The sequence below is a fragment of the Crocodylus porosus genome, unplaced genomic scaffold, assembly GCF_001723895.1.
Source record: "Crocodylus porosus isolate Cpor-Errol unplaced genomic scaffold, CroPor_comp1, whole genome shotgun sequence".
Lineage (NCBI taxonomy): Eukaryota > Metazoa > Chordata > Crocodylia > Crocodylidae > Crocodylus > Crocodylus porosus.
The window spans coordinates 24,198,978-24,218,475 of NW_017728910.1; the positions used below are offsets into that span (position 1 = coordinate 24,198,978).

A 19,498-nucleotide genomic window follows, 5' to 3' on the forward strand; every position below is an offset into this window, starting at 1 on the left:
GCTGGAGAAACAAAGGAGGTACAGTGCAGACAACCATATGCAACACCTGATGGAGTCTTTCAACCGTTACACCTTGTAGGCCGATAGAGCAGCTACTGCTCATGTCATGGCAGTGCCTGGGACAGGGGGATTCAACCTGTGGCATGGGAACAGAAAGCAGAGCAGCAGAGCAGGCAGGGGGCAGAAAGCAGAGCAGCAGATCAGGTAAGAGAAAGGGACTGGAGCAGCACTCGGGGAGGCTGCAGGGCTAATCTGCAGCACACCTGTCAAAAAGGCCAGCCCCGCTGGCCTCGAAGCTCCGACAAACCCAGGCTCTGTTGTGCTTGATGCCATCTCTTCCCTTGACAGCCAACCATCTACCTAGACAAGGCAGACGGCCGAAGCAAGGAAGACTCATTATCCCCCTTCTCAGAAGAGAAATGGAAGGACCTGGTGACTTGCTCACATCATCCAGGAAGTCCAGGGCAGAGCGTGCACTCAAACCTGGACTTTCTATGTCCGTGTCCACTGCCGTAACTACAGAACCGTCCTCTTCCCAGGAAAGCTCACGTCCAGTCTGATTCACAAGTTTTGCATTTAGCGTCTGGTCCAGCGGGAGGTAGCGCAACACACATCCTGCCCCTCGCTGGTATCTGGGCCTGGGTCAGAGCTGGTCGCACACGGGCTGCTGGGGAAAGGGTGGAGCACAAGGTACCCCAGAAAGGCAGATGACACAGTGGAGGGGGAGCTTTGGAGAGGCCACAGGAAAAAAGTCAGCAGTGCTAGCAGTCATCACAGCATGGCAAGCAACCTAAGAAGGAATGACCATACAATAAGGGGGCATCAAATTGAAGAGCCAAGGCCTGCCAGCCTGATCCCTGCTTCCACCATTGAGCACTACAGCGCTTGGCATCCAGGCAAGACATGGAGCTTTTTGCCTGCAGACTCCAGGTCTCCCAGGGGAGCTTTGTGGATTCAGGTCCCAAGGACAGGCTGGGATGGCCTAAAATGAGTGGCCTGCTCCTGGGCAGACCCTCTGGGCATCAGGCCATCGCTCACTTGGAAGCCGCTCCAAAGATAGCAATCTTGGGGTGACCTTTGGCCTCCTGGATGCCAGCCCAGGCCACAGGACACCCAGGGCATTCTCCGGCTCCTGACCATGGGAACTGTTTGCATAAGGGTTGGAATAGGTGTGAGCAGCAAGGAAGGAGAGAGTGAGTTGCAGGGAAAGAAAGATTAATGGGGAGCGACAGCTGGGAAAGGTAGGAAAGGAAAACATAGCCCTTGGCATTTCCTCCGGCGAGGGGCACAAGCCTTGTTGCTCCCCACTAAATCACTGAAGAAGGAACAAAGCTTTCTGCTCCCGTTAGCAGACCAGAACAGGGCGCCAGCTGCTTGCATGGCTTCTGTGTGATGCACATCAAAGGGGGCAAGAGTGCTCAAAAGCCCCCAAGGCTCACCAAAAGCATCTGGGAATGTCTCCTAGCCAAAAGGGAGGCGTACACCAATGGCAGGGAGGGGCCATCCCCAGGGAGGACTATACTGCAGTTGCTCAGGGCTGCAGGAGGGGTCAGGAAGGCCAAGGCGGAGATGGGACTGGGACGAGCGACCCGGATCAAGGACAACAAAAAGTCCTTTTTTAAATACATAGGGGGTAAAAAGAAGGTACCAGGTAACGGGCCTCTGCATGACACGCTAGGAAATCTGGTGGTTGCACCAGATGACAAAGCTAACCTATTTAACGACTTCTTTGCCTCCATCTTTTTGAGCAGGACCTGGGCATCCCCCCCACTGGGATCCTGGACAGACCCAGGGAGGTTCAGCCAGGCCCAGGGCCGGTGAGGATCCAGTTAGGGAATTTCTAGGGGGACGGGATGTATTCAGATCAGCAGGTCCGGACGATCTCCACCCGAGTACTGAGGGAATTAGCAGAGGTCACTGTAGGACACGGCTTTACGAGCACTCGTGGGGCTCTGGTGTGGGGCCGGAGGACTGGAAGAGGCCAGCATGGTTCCCATCTTCAAAAAAGGGAGGAAGGAGGACCCAGGCAACTATAGGCCAGTCAGTCTTACCTTGGTCCTCAGGAAGCTCTTTGAGAAAATTATCCAGGAGCACATCTGCGAGGGGCCAGCAGGGGACTGCATGCTCAGGGGCAACCAACACGGGTTCATCAGTGGCAGGTCCTGCCAGACCAACCTGGTGGCCTTCTATGACCAGGTCACCAAATCCTTAGATGCAGGGGTAGCAGTGGACGTAATCTTCCTGGACTTTCAGAAGACCTTTGACACCATCTCTCACCCCGTTCTCATTAAGAAACCGGGGGCTGTCTTGTCGACACCCACACAGTCAGACGTGTCACCAGCTGGCTGGAGGGCCGCACCCAGAGAGCGGTGGTGGATGGGTCATGTTCGACCTGGGGGGATGTGGGCAGTGGGGTCCCCCAGGGCTCGGTCCTCGGGCTCACACTGTTCAACATCTTCATCAGTGATTTGGACAAGGGGGTAAAAAGCACCTGTTCAAATTTGTGGATGACACTAAGATGTGGGGGGAAGTGGGCACACTGGAGGAGGAGGACAGGCTGCAACTGGACCTGGACAGGTTACAGGGGTGGTTAGACGAGAACAGGATGGGATTCAGCACCAACAAAGTGCAAGGTGCTGCACCCGGGGAGGAAGAGCCAGCACCATACCTACAGGCTGGGAACTCCCTTCTCGTCAGGGCAGAGGCAGAAAAGGATCTTGGAGTCATCACTGATGCCAAGATGAACATGGGCCGGCAGTGTGGGGACATGGTCAGGAAGGCCAACCGCACCTTGGCATGCATCCACAGATGCATCTTGAGCACTGGTCAGGCCACAGCTGGAGTACTGCGTCCAGGTCTGGGCGCTGCACTTCAGGAGGGATGTGGCCAGCATGGAGAGGGTCCAGAGGAGGCCATTCGCATGATCGGGGCAGCAGGGCAGGCCCTACGAGGAGAGGCGACGGGACCTGAACCTGTTCAGCCTCCACACGAGAAGGCTGAGAGGGGATCTGGTGGCCATCTATATACCGGCTAAGGGGAACCAGCAGGGAATGGGAGAGTCCCTGATCCCTGAGCACTGCCAGGGGTAACAAGGAATAACAGCCATAAGTTGACAGAGGGGAGATTCAGACTAGACATCAGGAGGTGCGACTTCACGGTCAGGGCAGCTAGGAGCTGGGACCAACTTCCAAGAGAAGTGGTGCTGGCTCCTACCCTGGGGGTCTTCAAAAGGAGGCTGGATGTACACCTTGCCTGGGTCATTCAACCCCAGTACGCTTTTCTGCCATGGCAGGGGGTCGGACTTGATGATCTGCTCTGGTCCCTTCCGACCCGACCAACTATGAAACAGAAACATCCTCTCTCACTGGTTTGCCCAAGACATGCTGGAGAAGGAAGGTCCAGCCAGGCTCCTGGACACGCAGAGGGCTACAGACTCCCTTCTGTCTCCTACCGATGATCCCCCCCAAAAGAGCCAAACAAGCCAGACCTCATTCATGTGGAGGACACCAAGCCAGAATAGATATTTTGAGCGCCTTGGAAAAAACCCACTGAGATTTTGGACATCGGGTTAATGAAACTGTATCCCTAATTCTCCACTGCAAAGGCAGAATAATAATGACAATTAAACCAAAAATTATTTGGCACCGAGTGAGGGGCTTCCCCTGTGCCTCACTCGGATCCCCCTGGGCACTGGAGCCGAGACGTGTTGTGAAACCATGTTTTGGAGAGTAACGGGCCTGCCACGGGTGCCACGGGCCCCTCTGCTGGGTAACTGAGCTGAACAAAGCCGTGTGAGGACTTGGCCCTGGCACTGCTCATGCCAGAAGCCCTACAGCCCAGCAAGGAGCCGGGTCCTGGGCCCGGCACTGCAATTGGAGGTGACAGTGTGGCAAGGTGGACTGGACTGTCCTCATGGAGGCATCTTCCTTCAGAGGAGAAACGACCACTAAGGACCTGCGGCAACACAACAACGAAGCAAACAGGATTGGAAAAACAGGGGCAACGAGGAGAGGGGAGGCATCAACAGGACATGGTGCCCTGACGGAGAGACTGAGCGACAGGCCCAGCGCCGGTGTGAAGGGTGGAGGTAAGGGGGCACTTTATTCGTGGCGCGCACGAACACACACAGCTGATTCGTGTTGCTTCTTTACTCAAACAAAGCGCTGTTTTCTCCTTCCCTGCAGCTCTCTGGTTCATGCACAGATGCAGGGCTCGCGAGAGGAGCACCAGCCATCACCATCAGAGGTGCACAGTTTGGGCACAAGCGTGATAATTTGAAGAGGACACCCTACGAGATCAGTGCTGCTATGGGTGACAGCTGGCCAAAGATGACAGGGGCCAAGCGAAGACCAGAAAGTGATGCGGACAGACTTCACGTGAAGCCATAGGCACTCGCTGAGATAACTCCTCCAAGGAGCCCCGGGCTGCTGGCACTGTCCTGCCATCTCCACCTTGCAGGCCCCTGCCACACAAACACATGCACTTGCAAAAAAGCAGATGGCTCCGCGGTGCTGCCGATCACCTGGTGCTTCCAAGACGCTGGGCCACGGCCCATTTTGCTCGTCGGCAGCAGCCGCTTAGAGCTGGCATGGAGGAAACATCCAGTGGCAACCAGGATAAGGAAATAAAGGCAGGTGGGACCAAAACAATGGGGATGCGTGTTTGGTTTTGCAGTGCTGGGCACTCACCGCCTCTTGCTTCTCCCAATGGATGGAGGTCGGTATTCCTGTGGTGGAGTTTCACAGCGGCCCATGTCAGAGAGACCTCAACAAACGGGGGGTTGGACCAAGAGAAATCTCATGAGGTTCAACAAGGACAAGTCCAAAGTCCGGCACTTCGGACAGAGCAATCCCCTGCACTGGGGCAGGCTGGGGTGATGCGCTGGGCAGCAGCTCTGCAGAAAAGGACCTGGGGGTTATAGAGGACAATAAGATGAAGAGGAGCCAGCAGTGTCCCCTTGTTGCCAAGATGGCTCCCAGCATCCTGGGCTGCATTGGTAGGAGTGTTGACAGCAGGTCAAGGGAAGCAAATCTTCCCCTCTATTCAGCACTGGGGAGGCCACATCTGGAGTCCTGTGTCCACTTGTGGGCCCCCACTACAGAAAGGACGTGGACACATTGGAAAGAGTCCAGCGGAGGGCAAAGAAAATGGTTGTGGGGCTGGGGGACATGACTAGTGAGGAGAGGTTGAGGGAACTGGGCTGATTTAATCTGCAAAAGACTGAGGGGGGATTGAATAGCAGCCTTCATCTCCCTGCAGGGGGGCTGCAAAGAGGATGGGGCTGGACTGGTCTCAGTGAGGGCAGATGACAGAAGGAGAAATGGGCTCAAGGTGCAGCCAGGGAGGTTGAGGTTAGATATTAGGAAAAATGCTGTCATGAGGGTAGTAAAAGCACTGGAACAGGTGAAAAGGAGACTGGCCACACATCTTGCTGGGGTTATTTGACCCCAACAGTTTTTCCTACCCAAAGCAGAGGGCTTGGACCTGATGATCTCACAAAATCTCTTCCAGCCCTAAACTTCTGTGAATCTATGACCCAGAGAGGTGGTGGACTCTCCATCCTTGGAGGTTTTGAAGACCCGGGTAGACAAAGCCTTGGCTGGGATGATGTAGCTGGGGCTGGTCCTGCTCGGAGCAGGGGGTTGGACCAGGTACAACATCCTGAGGTCCCTTTAACTCCCATTTTCTATGATTCTGTGATGTGTCTATCTGTCTCTATAGATGGATCTCTCTCTATCTGTCTCTACCTATCTATATATGCAGATGTATTTCTGAAAAGGTTGCCAAGGCTATTCCCACCAGCTTCCTGCCCACTGTGCAGACACGACCGGCACAGACCTGGTTCTGTGGGCAGAAGCTGGCAGGAGGTCCACAGAGGCAGAGGACGTGCTCCCGTGAGAACAAGTCGAAGCAAACTCGAGCTGCACCCGGGGCTTGTCTCGGACCTCATCCCTGGGATCCTGTTTTCATGTCACACATGGCTCAGCAGCTCTCGGGCAGAGGTGCACTGTCCTTTGGCTCCCAGGAGCTTCTGTGTTGCCTCCATCCTTTGGTTTCTATCCTGCGCTCTTTGGGGCAGGGGTTGTCTGGTCTCTGTAGCACCAGCACAAAGGATAAATAACAATGGTCATGGACATATGCAGACTGCACACCATGTGCCCCTGCCCACCAACACACAGGACCGACTACCTACAACCAACTCGGGGTATATCCAACACAGGGACCCTGCCAGACAGGACAGGGCTGGGGCTGAGCTTGGTGGCTCTAAATGGCAAGCGAAAACGGGACCTCCGTAGAGGCCACAGTGAGATCTCCAGGCCTCACTGTCACCTGGAGCACTTGATACGCTCAGTCCCTGGTAGCATGGCCCACAAGCCACGTTACAGGGCAGGGCTGCAGCTCCATCCACAGCACAGCAAGGCTCTCCCAGGAGCTGTGGCCAGGCAGGCCTCAGGAACAGCTTGGTTTGCCCACATCAAATTTTACGTCCAATCAATTTTCGAAGCTTTGGGGGAGGCTGGATGATGGGAAGCAGAAAGTCCTAGAGCAGCCCAGGGTCCCTGGGCAGCCTCTGGCAGACGTCTGGATCCAGAGACATGTGTCCACCTTTTCACCCTCCCCTCCACCCTGCCATTGCCAACCAGGGGTTTGGAGAAGGGAGGGAAGCCAGGAAAACATGAAGAATGAGAGCAGGGCATTGGACAGCTTCGACATTGAGGAGTGCTCGCCCCAGGGGGTTGAAGAAGGCTGGACGTCAGGGGCTGCATGTTGGGAAGGGTTTGTTTCAGTGCCAGAGCCGCCAAGAGCCGTGGGTCACCGCTGCCTTTTCTTCTGATACAGCCGCCATCCAATGCTAGACGTGGTTAGCCACTGATGCCAGGCTGAAGGCCCTGCACCTTAGGGACTAACTGAATTCAATCCTAGGGGGCCTTGAGGGTAATCCGGTGTTTTCTGACAAGCAAATGCTGCTGCTGATAAACCCAGCAGGGCCCTGGAGGTGGGGATGGGTCTTGGCATTGAGACCCTTTGCAGAGACTGGTAAAAGCCTCGTTCTTCTCTGGACTGCTGGCTACTGGGAAAGGATGCACTCCCTGGCCATTGGGGAATAAGGCCTGGGAGGTTTCCAGAGGTGAAAGAAGGGCACGAAAGGAGCAGGGCTGGCCTGCGACAGGGGACAGGCTGGACTGTATGGGCGGGGGGGTTGAAGCAGACCAGTTTGCCCCTGGAAGAGGTAGAGCTGGGTGGTGAAAGGGCTCCAAGCTGTTTTATCCCCAACCCATCATAGCCCTCAAACCCAAGAGAAGCTTCCCACACGCTCATCCCAGATCTGGACTCACCTTAAAAGTACACCGAAGAGTTGGGGCATAGCATTTCAGCTGCACAGGAAGTAAGAGGTTTAGTTCTGGTTTGGGCAGTTCCCCACCAATGCGCCTGTCCAGCACCTCTGATGCACGGGTCTCAGCCCAGGTGACTGGTGACAACCAGCCATGAGTGCAACGCGGCTGAGCTGCTGGCTTGGGCCGTCACTGGAGCCCACCCAGCGGAAGCAAACCTTGGACATCTGACATCTTCCTGGGAAGCATCAGCCTGAATTCAAGCAGTCCAAAGAACCGGTCCTCAGAAACAGAGGGAGCTACCTTAAAGAACCGGGATGACTGGCCTCCCGCGGCTGAGATGAGACAAACTGTCACTTGCCAGGGAGGGAGCCGCGATCTTGGCCTCCAGCCGATCAGACTTTGCAGCTCACTCTTGAGAACAGGCCAAAACCCATGTGCTGGCTCCAGACTGGAAGCAGTCCAGGGGTGTTTGTGCCTGCTCCTAGGTTAATTCACCCTGCCCGGCCACAGCCCCGTGCTAAGATGACTCTTCTGCCTCCTGTCCAGGAAGAAGCACGCCCAGAGCAGCCGGCGTCTCAGCACGACACTGCCTGTGAAGGCTTAAGGGGACATCAGTCAACCCACCCCTCAGCTGCCATGCTGGTTATCACAGCCCCCATGGCCGACCAGTTGGGTACCAAAACCATCCATCCCACATATCCCTCCTTTCACCTTCCCATTTCCAGGCATGTGGCCTGGTCCATCATGAACCACACACCAGAGCTGCTGGGGGCTTTCAGCTCCGAGGGCCTAAGCCAACCTGTTCCAAATCAGGCTCTCGGGTCGTGCCATCCAACCCTTTCTTCCCGTAAGCAGGCCCTTCTCTATCTTACCCAGCACCTCCCAGCTCTCCACCCTTCCCCAGCTTCCCTCCAGGACTGGGATTTTAATCGTCATCTCCCTGCCAATGGAAATACGGCACATCCTGGTGAGGAGCAGAGCCAAGTGGATGGGGAAGATTATGCTGCTTGCATTACTGTATGGCTAAACCACGCAGATTCCCTCACTTGATGCGGGCAAAATGCACTGGGAAGTACAGAGAAGGGAGTGCCGAGGGCTAACGCTTGTGCTCATCTCGGAGGTGCCCAGCACAGGAAGCCTCTTGCTCTGCTGCAAGACTAATGACAACCATGGCTGGCAGCTCCACTAAAGAGCTTCAAAGAGCTCATGGGAGTGGAATCCAATTACTCACTCCTGTGACTTCGGAGGCGGAGGTGTGGATCCGAACTTCACCTTCCCTCCCATCCATCAGCTCAGAGCATGAGCTCAGCAGGGGCTGCTGGATTATCGTGTTCTGCCAAGGGAAATTCCAGAAGATAACAGTCCCAGGGATGCGCGGTGCTGAGGGCACAGGAAGGAAGGTCGTTTGTTAACAAGAGCTCGGCGTGATGACAGTAGCTCGTCTGGACGGCGCCCTGCACAAAGGCAAGCAGAAGTATTCAACAGGGAACAACAATGGAGAGATAAGCTTTGCACTTGGATTCGATACGGGCACAGCTAGACTGAGAATAAAGGCCACGGACAGAGTCATGCTGGAGCCCTCTAACATGGGCTCCGCTGCAGTCTCTGGGCCAAGCTAAGCCAAGAACCCAGCTGCTTTTCAGGGACCTGGCCAGACCTCAGTACAGGCCTTCAAATCCACCACACCTCAGTCTACTCCGCATGCTCCTGTCCCCAACACACTCATTATATTCCAGCTGATGGCACCAGACTGTTTTCAGCATCTTCGTCATGGTCCTGGGCCAGGTGGACCCAAGGGCAGCTGAATTTGCACCTTTGTAACCACATTCCTTATTCCATGGAGCCAGCCCAGCAACAGCCCCCAGCTCTGCCACCCCCGAGCGGCTGCCAAAATGCAAAGGAAGGGTTTACACGAACATCTGGCTTTACCTGGATGGCATCTGCCATGGACAATTAAAGCTGGCAAACGCCAGGCCTTGCAAAGAGTAGAGAATAGAAAGTAACCCTTCAGCTCTGATAAGCTGGTGTCTGAAGCCGGTGCTGTTTGACCGTGCTCATCAGCATGGCGTGTCTCTCCACCTCTTCTCAGACCTTCTTCAAAAACCGCATCTGCCTTATTTCCAAAGAATAAACAGCGCTTGGGTTTCACAGACAGGATGATGCTAGAGGCGGACCGCAAACGAATGCTGGCTGAACCATGGAGAAGAGGATTGCTCTGTTTAAGTCCTGCCAGACACTTGAGTGTTTTTGGGCAGCTTGACCCCCTAGTGTCTGCACCAGTAAAACTAGAGCCAACACTCAAGTGCAGGGGCGGCAGACCTGATGATCTGGAAGGTCCCTTCCAGCCCCCTAACAGCTATGAAACCTCTCTTTCTCATGAGCAAAGCTATGTCCATACGGGAGGCAGCATAGCCAAGAGGGGAAGGCACTGGACTGGGACTCGGGATCCCTCGTGTGATTCTTTAGAGGTAGAACAATACAGACCTCCTTTCCGAAGTGCTTTGTGACCTGAAGATGACCAGCACGGGCTACATGGTAAGTGAAGAAACTTTCCGAGCCTGAGGGCGGTCAGGCAGTGGAAGAGGCTCCTTAGAGAAGTTGTAGCCTCTCCATGCCTGGGCATTGCCAAGAGCAGGGTGGACAGACATGTGTCTGGACTGGTTTGGTCAGGGATGATCCTGCCTTGAGCAGGGGGCTGGACTAGATCTGACCTCCAGCCCTGCTTTCCTATGATCCTAAGTGCTCCTATGAAATATTCTGGGATTGCCTCGGAGACAGCACTGGCAGATATGACTGAAAAAAGAATATTTTTTACTAACAATGGCTGTAAATAAGCAGGTCACTGACCCTGCTGCCTTTGGGATGTTAACTCCATTCCCAGCCTCAGAGACTGGTTTTATTCTCCATAAAACTACCCCAGAAAACCCCATGGATCATCTGCAGCTGGGCTCTGAGCCCTTGCAGGCCAAGCACCCCCTTCCACTGCCCTTCAGTAACCTGTGGCTGAGCACTGCAAGGTGTTATCAGGCTCTTTATCCTGTACCAGCCTCTCCATCTCTCATGCAATAATTCTTGGTATTTCTTGCAGCATTATGCATTAGATCCCATGTGGTTCAGGTCATGGCCAGCTCTTCATTTCTGTTCTTTTTTGCACACTCATGTTTTATGCAGACATAAGCAGCCCTTTCCAGTTCATCCGCTTCTGTTGAACCGGAACGGCAGGTTACATCCAGCGCTGCTCTACGCAACAAAGCTTTCAGCTTCGGTGAATCCTGCCTTAAGTCTTGTAACAGCCAGAGTCTGCTTAACACCTTGGAAGGTCTTTTACCCAGCTCTGTAATGGGGACACTTAAATCTTGCAGAGCCCAACGACAGACTATGCCATTACTAGAACAATTTTCACCTGAGCAAAGGTTTTGCTGCAAAAACAAGGCTTTGGCCATGGAAGTCCTGTCTTGCGTATTTTGTAGACCCGGCTTGCGAGTTTCCAGTACGCTCACATGGGGTAATATTCTTTCTTGGATGCGATTCGCATAATAAAAACCTCATCAGGTTTAAGGGATGGTTGCTTCGAACGAGCCAGCTCAGACAAAAGGCTGTTTTGCAGCTGGCACCCTCTGATGTTCTCTGGCTCGACTGCGGTGCAGCTCCAAAAGCATTACACACACAACAGGTGAAATCCCAGATGTTTAGACAGCGAAAGGGAGCGCTGCATTCTTTCCTTCTGACAGATGCAAATTCCACGCTCCCAGCCATTAATTCATCCTGGATTCATCCAAGGATGCACATAAACACCAGAACTTGCATGTCTAGATTCACCCCATCCAATTAATTCTAGACCACGCTTACCCCTCCTATCCCAGCTCCATTTCCATACTTGAAGAAAGGATTCCACGGGGAGTTTTGTGACACGGAAAGAAATATGAGCTGCATTTCTAAGATACAAGCTTCCTTTTTTCCCAACAAACACCCTGCCCCTTTTTTTCTACCAGCAGAGAACTATCCATCAATGTACCTGGGATGACAAGGACACATTCCACTATCATCGAGAGTCACTCTACCCGAAAACCTCTGCTAGACAGCTGCAGAGGGGAAGGGCTGGCCTCTGGCATAAAAGCAAACTGGCAGGATTAGTGCCAGGGCTGAAGCATTTGGGATTTGCTGGCATCACTCAGCAGAGGGGAAAGAAGAGCAGACATGGGTCAAAAGAAGCTGCTGCTGTCGCTCTAGGATAGAGTCACACCTACAAGCATTGCTGGAAGTAGTCCTGCGCCTCTGAAATGAGATGGTCACTCAGAATGGCCGTAACCCTGGGCTGGGCTTCGTTTCCATAAACCGGAATTAAATAAAAAGGAAGCACGTTTTCTATCCAGAGTTTTTAATATATTTATTTGAAAACGAAGTTCTGTGAAAGAGTACACTAAACAGAATAGATCCGTTTCTTCACCCATAAAACACGGACTATCTGCTTTAGGTCAGCGCAGAGGTCAGGCTGCATGCATTGAACGGCAGGTCTCAACAGCAAGTTCCTCCTGGGCGTTTTTCCCCGTGATCAGACACAGCATCTTCAGGGGATGTGGTCCTGCAGATGTGGGGAGACACCGGGAAGGCAAAGCCATTTAGCTAAGAGGTTTTCTGCCTTTTGCCAAAAGCACTTGTGAAAGCTTCTAGGTGCAAGTACAGTTGGATCCAGCACCAAAGTTCGGGTGGCCGGGGAACATTTGGATGCTGGCAAGGAGCTTGGTTTCCTGACCCACCCATTCACGTGAATTCCCACTGCTCCGACAGGAGCACAAGATGTCCTCAGGGATCTGAGCCCTGCAGAGCTATGCAGGGACCTATGTGCCCCCTTGTAACTGTTGTGTAACAACAACGGGGTGCTCAGCCCCCAGCCTGTGGACCAGAGCCAGTCTGCTGCACCGAGGCTCCCCATGAGTCCAGATAGTTGGTGGCAGGAGAGTGGTGACACCTCTCCTGGTGCCAAATCTCTGGACTCATGGGGAGCACTGAGCCTTGCACGCTGGATCCAGCTCCCAATCCCACGGCCAAGCAGGAGTGGTCCCAGGCACCAGGCCCCAATCTTGGCCCACAGATGGCAGGAGGGTGGTACCAGACACCCAGGACCCAATCCTGGCATGCAGAGAGCAGGAGAGGGTGGTGCTGGCTCCCAGGGTCTAATCCTATTCTGCAAAGCAAGGAAAAGGGTGCTGGGCCTTGGGGCCTGATCCAGCCCCACACCATTCATCTGGTCCATGGAGCCAAAAGGTTGAGCGGCATGGATTTATATGGTTCTGGAGCTGTCCTCTTAGATCTGTACCTCGCAACTGTTTTAATTGCCCAAATAACTTCTAGCAGGTGCTCTCCAAGGGGCCCAGGTACCTGGGGATGGACTGCGCGTTTCTAACCCTACATTCGGGAACAAAGCCACCAGACAAGCCGGCACGTCCACTTAGTCCTCCTGGCCCCCGCATCTAACCAGAGTGTGCAAGCTGGACAATTCAGGTGGGCTTTGAGAAACAGGCTCAAGGCTGTGACTGTGGTGCCTGGGGTCCTCACAGCCCAAGCAGGAAGCATTGGGACAAGTAGTAAGACAGAGAAGAGGCCTTGCTCCTTTTTGAAAAAAGTCACCACTGCGAGAATGAAAAGAAGCTGGGTGATGCTGGGGAATCACACAAGGCACTGCCTCTGCTGCAGTGCTGGGGGCACAGACTGGAGCCAGTATTCCCATTCTACCAGGGCATTTGGATCCACATTGCAAGGCACTCAGTGCCCTTAGGGCAATGACACAAAAACACCCAGGAGGCCAGCTGGGTTGTGAACTGATGTGGTGATAGCTACGCAACAATGGCACAGTATTAACTCTGCTGTACACACAGAGTTGCTTTCCTCCATGTGAAATTATGGGGGTAGGAGGGCTCTCATTCCTACCCAGGCCAAACATTCGTTACCATGAAACAGCTGATGAACTGCAGTTCACTCCCTAGCTGACCCCCCAGTGGTTTGTCATGCACCTGTATCCTGAGATATTCTGCACCGAATGGCAGTCTCCACTCATTTCATAGACATTGGGGCTGGAAGGGACCTCATGACTGGCTAAAGCAGGGGCAGGCAAGTATTTTGGGTGGAGGGCTGCTGAGTTTTGGCAAGCCATCGAGGGCCACATGACAGGCAGCCAGAGGTAGATAACTATTAATTTTCTAAATGTTTTAGGGGTCCCCTGGGCCGGATAGAATGGCCTGGTAGGCCGCATCTGGCCCACCCCTAGGCTAAAGCCTGTGTGTGGAAATGGACTGGTCTCCTGCTGATGAGAGATGATGGCCAGGGCTGGGCCAGCTGCAGGCAGCACGAAGACCTTTGTACTGCAGCCATACCCCTGCCCCATGGAACAGCATCCACACGTGAGAGGACTTCACTTCTGTTGCTACCAGTCTCAGCACAAATACCTGTAAGATGCCCCTCACTGAGAAAAGCCAAAACAAAAACACCGGACACTGGACAGCATTCTGATTGACTAGAGGGACTTTTTACTTCCCAGGCATCAGTGGAGCTGCAGGGACGGCTGGAGTTCTGGGGACGGCTCCGTACCTCAGGATCTAATCATCAATGTACTCAAAAGGCTCTGGTGGTTCAGGCTCCTGCTCCTCTTCCTCAATCTTCGGGCCGTGAGCTGCCACTGGCTCCACCAGCTCCTCGGTGTCCTCACTGGTGTCCTTCAGAATGATGATGCCCCCGATGGAAAGCTGCAAGACAACAGCCACGAGCATGTCAGTGCTTGGAGACGGTCTCATGTTGGAGCAAACAACATTGTCGCGTTCAACCCAGGGAAAAATTAAGATGCCAGCTCCGCTGGACTCTCGTTACCCATCGATGTGAGTGCTCTACTCGCATGTGGGACGAGGGTTTCCAGCAATCTGTTCACAACGGAAGCAACATTCACCCACTGCCAACACCAGGGGCCCCACCTGGATTGGTGACAAAACAAGGCACAGGATTTCCTTAAATACAATGCCAGGGAGTGTGTCAGTGTGTTTATAAGCCTCCCTCAGAGGCAGTGGGCATTGCCTGCAGCCCAGGCTGGAGATGATCACTGGGCTGTGCCAGTGCTCCTGCTGGGACATAAAGCTGATAGATCTTGGCTAGAGGGTCTTGCCCCTGTACTCAGGGTCAGGCCAACTGCCATATTTGGGGTCAGGAAGGAAATTTACCCCCTAGTCAGACTGGTATGGGCTGGGAAGAGAGGGGTTGCCTTCCTCTGTATAGCAGGGCCGCAGCCCTGTTCCTGGGATCTCTTGAGCATATATTAACCTTTGCAGCAGCAGGATGTTGGCTGCCGTGGTTCCCCTGCTTTACCTATGGCAGGTTCGGGTGTGATGTTTAGTGCTGTGTCAGTGTTGATGGTGTAGTTTTGCTAAGAGGTTAGATAATGGATTTGTCTAGGATGGTTTGGACAGGGCTGATCCTGCCTCAGCCAAGCAGTTCAGCTAGATGTGACCTCTGGAGGTCCCTCCCAGCCCCACTGCTCTATGACTACGATTCTTGAAGCATGGGATCCACAAAGGTACAGGAAAGCCCTCTATGATGCATGGCCTGGCTGCTACAGAAATGGCCGCACTGTTTAGAGGCCAGCAAAACTGATGGCACTGGAGGTGTTTGTCTGGGCTGGGGAGTCGCTGACAGCTGGATAGGACACTGGCTTACACTCCTTCTATGCATGCCACTGGCTACAGAAACCAGCATGCTCAAACCAGACCACTAGATTCATGCAGACCTTTGACCTTGGCCTAGGTCTGCACCCAAGAGCTTCTTGGCAAGGGGTCCCTTGGTAGAAGCACTCACGACTTCCATCATATCCTGAGGTCACCGAGCCTCAGAGTGGGGTGTCATGCTCTCTGCCCCCAAACTGCTGCTGAGCAGGTCTGTACGAATGAACCATCTCCTCCAGTTTGAGGTTTACGTGTAGGTCTGAGCATGCCCCGTGAGCAGGACCCAGGCTGCTGCCTGCTTGGGAAGAGCAGAAGCAGCTGGGAGAGTCTATTATCTGTCTCCACTTGCTGGAAGGTGGCGCCAGGCTCCATCCTGCTGCTGGGATCTGACATTTTCCACAGGACTTTAAAGATCAAAACATGTATTTGTTTGATGAGATATTTCAGCAGGGCAAGCAAGCAGCACCTCCTCTCAGGAGACCCTCGCAAGTTGGCCTAATCTGATCATCAGCTTCCACTGACTGAGGAGCCCATTAGCAGAACCTCATAAAACAAAGGAGAATTAATTACTGAGTCACAAGAAAACATCTCAGCCTGCCAGAAAAAAATGGCTGCCCAGCCAGTGCTGGACCTGAGCTCGACGGGTAGAGACAGAGGGGAATTGGTGGAGCTAGAGCCCCACTCACATCTGAAGGCCAGGGTATCATCTGGGCTTCAAAGAATGCTTCTGTGGCAGGGGTGGGCAATTATTTGGGCCCACAGGTCAGAGTTTTGGGGATCTGTTGTGGGCTGGGTCAGCAGCTCCCTCCCACCCCACGCAGCAGCTCACCAAGCCTCCCTATGTGGAATAGGGCCGCAGGCAGGCAGGGAGCTGGCATGGGTGGCAGCTTCAGCAGGGGCAGCTCAGCTGGGGACCCTGCCATCACCAGTGCCACCTCTGGGCTGCACCGATGAGGGGCTTGCATGGATGCCCCAATCCTCAGCAGAAACCTGCCAGCTGCATCCATAGTGATGCCAGCACCTGCCCAGTGACGTGGCACATGGGCCAGGAGCTGATGTAAGCTGCGGGGGCGTGCTGTAGGTGTGGGGTGGTTGGGGGGACAGAGACAGGCGGCCCTGCCCACCCTCTACTCACAATGAACAGTAGCAACAGGTGCTGGGCACTGCAGGACCTGGCACCAGGTATGCTCACCACTTCCAAGGTCCTTCTGGCTGCTGCCACTGCAGGGCACCACCAGAGCCACTTCCAAGCTGCCCAGGGCCCACAGGACAGCAGAGAGGAGGAGCTGCAGGGTAGTCCCAGCACGGGGTCCACGTGGCCACAGCTAAAAGGGCTGGGTGCCTCAGGACCTGGCAGCAGTAAGCATGCCTGCTGCCAGGTCCTGAGGCACCCAGCAACAGCCACCACCATTCACTGTGGCAGAAGGTTGGCAGGGCCACCTCTTTTCCTCTCTCCCTCCTGCTCCCACCCCACCCCCAAGCAATCCTGCACCTACAGCATGTCGCAGCAGCTTACACCAGCTCCCAATCCATGCACTGGAAGCAGCACTGGGCAGGCGCCAGCATCAGCTGTTGACATAGCCAGCAGGTTCCTGCTGGGGACAGGGGCATCCACCCGGGTCCGCAGGTGCCACTGCTGCATCAGCGTGTCAGCTGCGGTCTTGAGCAGTTGTCCTGGTCCCCAGAAGAAACCTGCCGGCAGTGTCCACAGCAGATGCCAGCACGCATCCAGCGCTACTTCTGGCATGTGGGGTGGGAGCTGATGCAAGCTGTAGACAGGGCTGGGACTAGCCCACTTGCCTGGCACAATGCGGCAGCCAGAGCCACCTGCTTCCCACAGACTGGATCCCATGATTTTGCAGCTGCCCAGGATACAATCAGTTGACAGGCCAGATCTGGGCCACGGGCCGTATTTTGCACACCCCTGTTCTGTGGCAGTGTTCTTGCTGACAGAGCACTGGCCTGTAAGTTGCCTCAGCTGACATAGGAAAGCTGCTGTACTTCCACGTCTCCATCACTGAGAAAGCCCAGGACAGACAGCGCCAGGAGAGGCAGTGCAGCCTTCTCCCTGGCCAGCTTGGGGCCCCAGCAGTCTGAAGGCCTCCACCTCTCAGCAACACGCTGTGCAGCGAGAGGTGGATCTCACCCCACATCCCACTGGAGTGGAGCCATTTCTTTACTGCCCCATCGAGGCCGGTAGCCCCTCTCACAGGAATAGATGGAAGCAGACTGCTGCACCCCTGGTTGCTCAGTTTGGGCTTAATGGTTGAGCACGCCTGAACAGCACCTCTTGGACCAGGCACTGAGTATGCTCAACCCTGTCAGCTGGATTGCTCCCTCATTTTAAAAGGACGATGCCTGAAGAAACCCTATACTCCCTAAAGAAGAGTTTCCACAGTGGATGATGCATATGGAGGAAATACCAGCAAGTCCAAGTTTATTCAGAAAGCGATTTTCTGAGGAAATCCTTCTTCCCAGAAGGCCTGTCCTCACAGGCAGCTACCAGAACAGAGGAAACCCCACGTTCACCCCATCTCTTGCACAACAGAGAAGGCCAGCCAAGCTTGTAGGCTGACTCAGTAGCTTTCCAGAGCATTGCAGTATTTAATAACCCAGCTGGCAGCCCACGGGCTATAACTAATTGGTCTTTTCCATCTCCTGCTCCTACTATCAGAAACTGTTTCTCTTCTATATTACCCAGAGACAAAAGACATTGTTCTGGAGGCCTGGTTTGGCTGGCGAATAAATCTGTTTAATAAAAAAAACATTTAAGCATAAAACCCACCACAGAATCATAAAGCCCCAGCACAAGTTGTAATAGATTCACTGTAGTGAAAACAAATCCATAAAACATCTCAGATCTGTATTAAGAGCTGAACTCCTTGCACACAATGTACTGGACAAAGTTTTGAGTCCCTTAAAAACGCACTGGAGAATGCAATGTTCGACAATGTTACTGCTGCGGCCCCACGGGCAGGGCAGCAATGTTTTTGAGCACAGACATCGAAGGCACTGGCATGGAGGAGAGACCGCTGCCCTCTGTTTTACAGCTCAGGCTGCTAACATAAATGCAGCAATCCTGGAAGTCCAAACATGCAGCTTTCTGGAAGGGGTAGGAACCAGCCCCTCTGGCAGCATCTGCCCCTGGTGACAAGGTGCAAGTTGGACTCTGCAAGCCAAGCAAGGCTTCCCACATTAGCCCTGAATCGCCGTGAGCTGCTACATCCCACCACTGCCAAGACCTGGTTGGGCTGAAGGGACCTCAAGCACCTGCGACCACTTGCCGGTACCCAGAGAAATAGATTCCCTCAGTCCTGAGCCGTCACTCACAGACTGGGACAATCTTACCCCAAAATGCTCCAGGATTTGACTTCCCTTGGCAGATTTTCCAGGGAAAGTTTAAATTCTCCCAGGTGCCTTCAAGTTGTAGCTTTGCTCCACCTCAGGTGGTGAAGGAATTCCCACTGCCCCCTGTACTACCCCACTTAGAATCTGTCTAGACTGAACAGGCCCCTGCCCTCCATACTTACAGTAAAACACCTCCACCCCCAAATCTTCTGATGTGATGGCTCTTACTGAAGCTTCCCAATCCCCACTTTGAGTGCCAATGGCAAGCAGAGGAGGCAGTACCTCGAGGATGGGAGCGAAGGCCACAAGTGATGGATGCAAGCTATCATTTGCGCTTAGTCCAGATCAGTGCACTCTTTTGTGATCATTTCACTCTCGCACTCCCAGAGAAGTCTCTATTAGGGCTTGTGAGTTTTATGATGTGATCTCTGGAGAGAGGGGAGATTCAGGAAGCAGGTTGAGGCAGTGCCAGGGAGTTAAAAGGGCTTAAAGCCACTCTGCTTTCCGATTGCTACAACTGTATTAAGAAGGGAAGGAGAGAAGCCCCAAGAGATTCTGCCTTCCAAACCTCTATCAGGCAGCAGATCCCTCAGCTGGTGGCATTATAGTTCTCAGGATCACGCCAACCCGCCAACAGCAGCATGAAGCACTTTTGCTGGGATCGCCCTGGCAGAAGAATCCAGGCTTCAGCTCCTACAGGAGAGGTTGCACTTACGGGTTTGAAAGGTTGATATCGGCAGCTCTCTGTCATGGTGAGGACCTTTAGCTGGGCAGGCATGACCCGGGCTGGGTTGTCCAGCAGCTGGAAGTTGGGTTCAGGCTCCTTTTTCTTTTCCTTCTCCTCCTTCTTCTCAGTCTCATCCTGGAATAAACAAGGCCACTGGGGTTTTAACTGAAGGCTTTGAGCCTCTCAAAGCTGAAGCTACAGTTAAACTTACCGCTCAGGTTGAGGCACCAGGTAGGAACTCAAATCCTGCCCTCGCACCCCAAGGTGCAGAAGTCAGGCTAATGGACCCTTTCGACAATGCCGTGAAACATGTGCTTAAATCCACGGCACCCAACCTGCCCTGCTACAGTTTAGCCTCTTAGTTAACGTTACCTATGTTTTGG

The 19,498-nt window shown here is 53.9% G+C and overlaps 1 protein-coding gene across 1 annotated transcript in view; it reads right to left on the reverse strand.

Annotated features, from left to right (window-relative positions):
- Nucleotides 1–11,707: 11,707 nt before the first annotated feature.
- The window catches only part of PSMD1 (proteasome 26S subunit, non-ATPase 1), a 111,303-nt gene continuing 103,512 nt past the window's right edge, over nucleotides 11,708–19,498 (reverse strand). The window contains exons 23-25 of the mRNA XM_019532870.1: nucleotides 19,104–19,250; nucleotides 13,923–14,077; nucleotides 11,708–11,919 (exon numbers count right to left, since the gene is read on the reverse strand). Of these exons, the coding sequence (XP_019388415.1) occupies nucleotides 13,931–14,077; nucleotides 19,104–19,250 (294 nt within the window). The 3' untranslated portion in view covers nucleotides 11,708–11,919; nucleotides 13,923–13,930. The remainder of the gene's footprint in view (nucleotides 11,920–13,922; nucleotides 14,078–19,103; nucleotides 19,251–19,498) is intronic.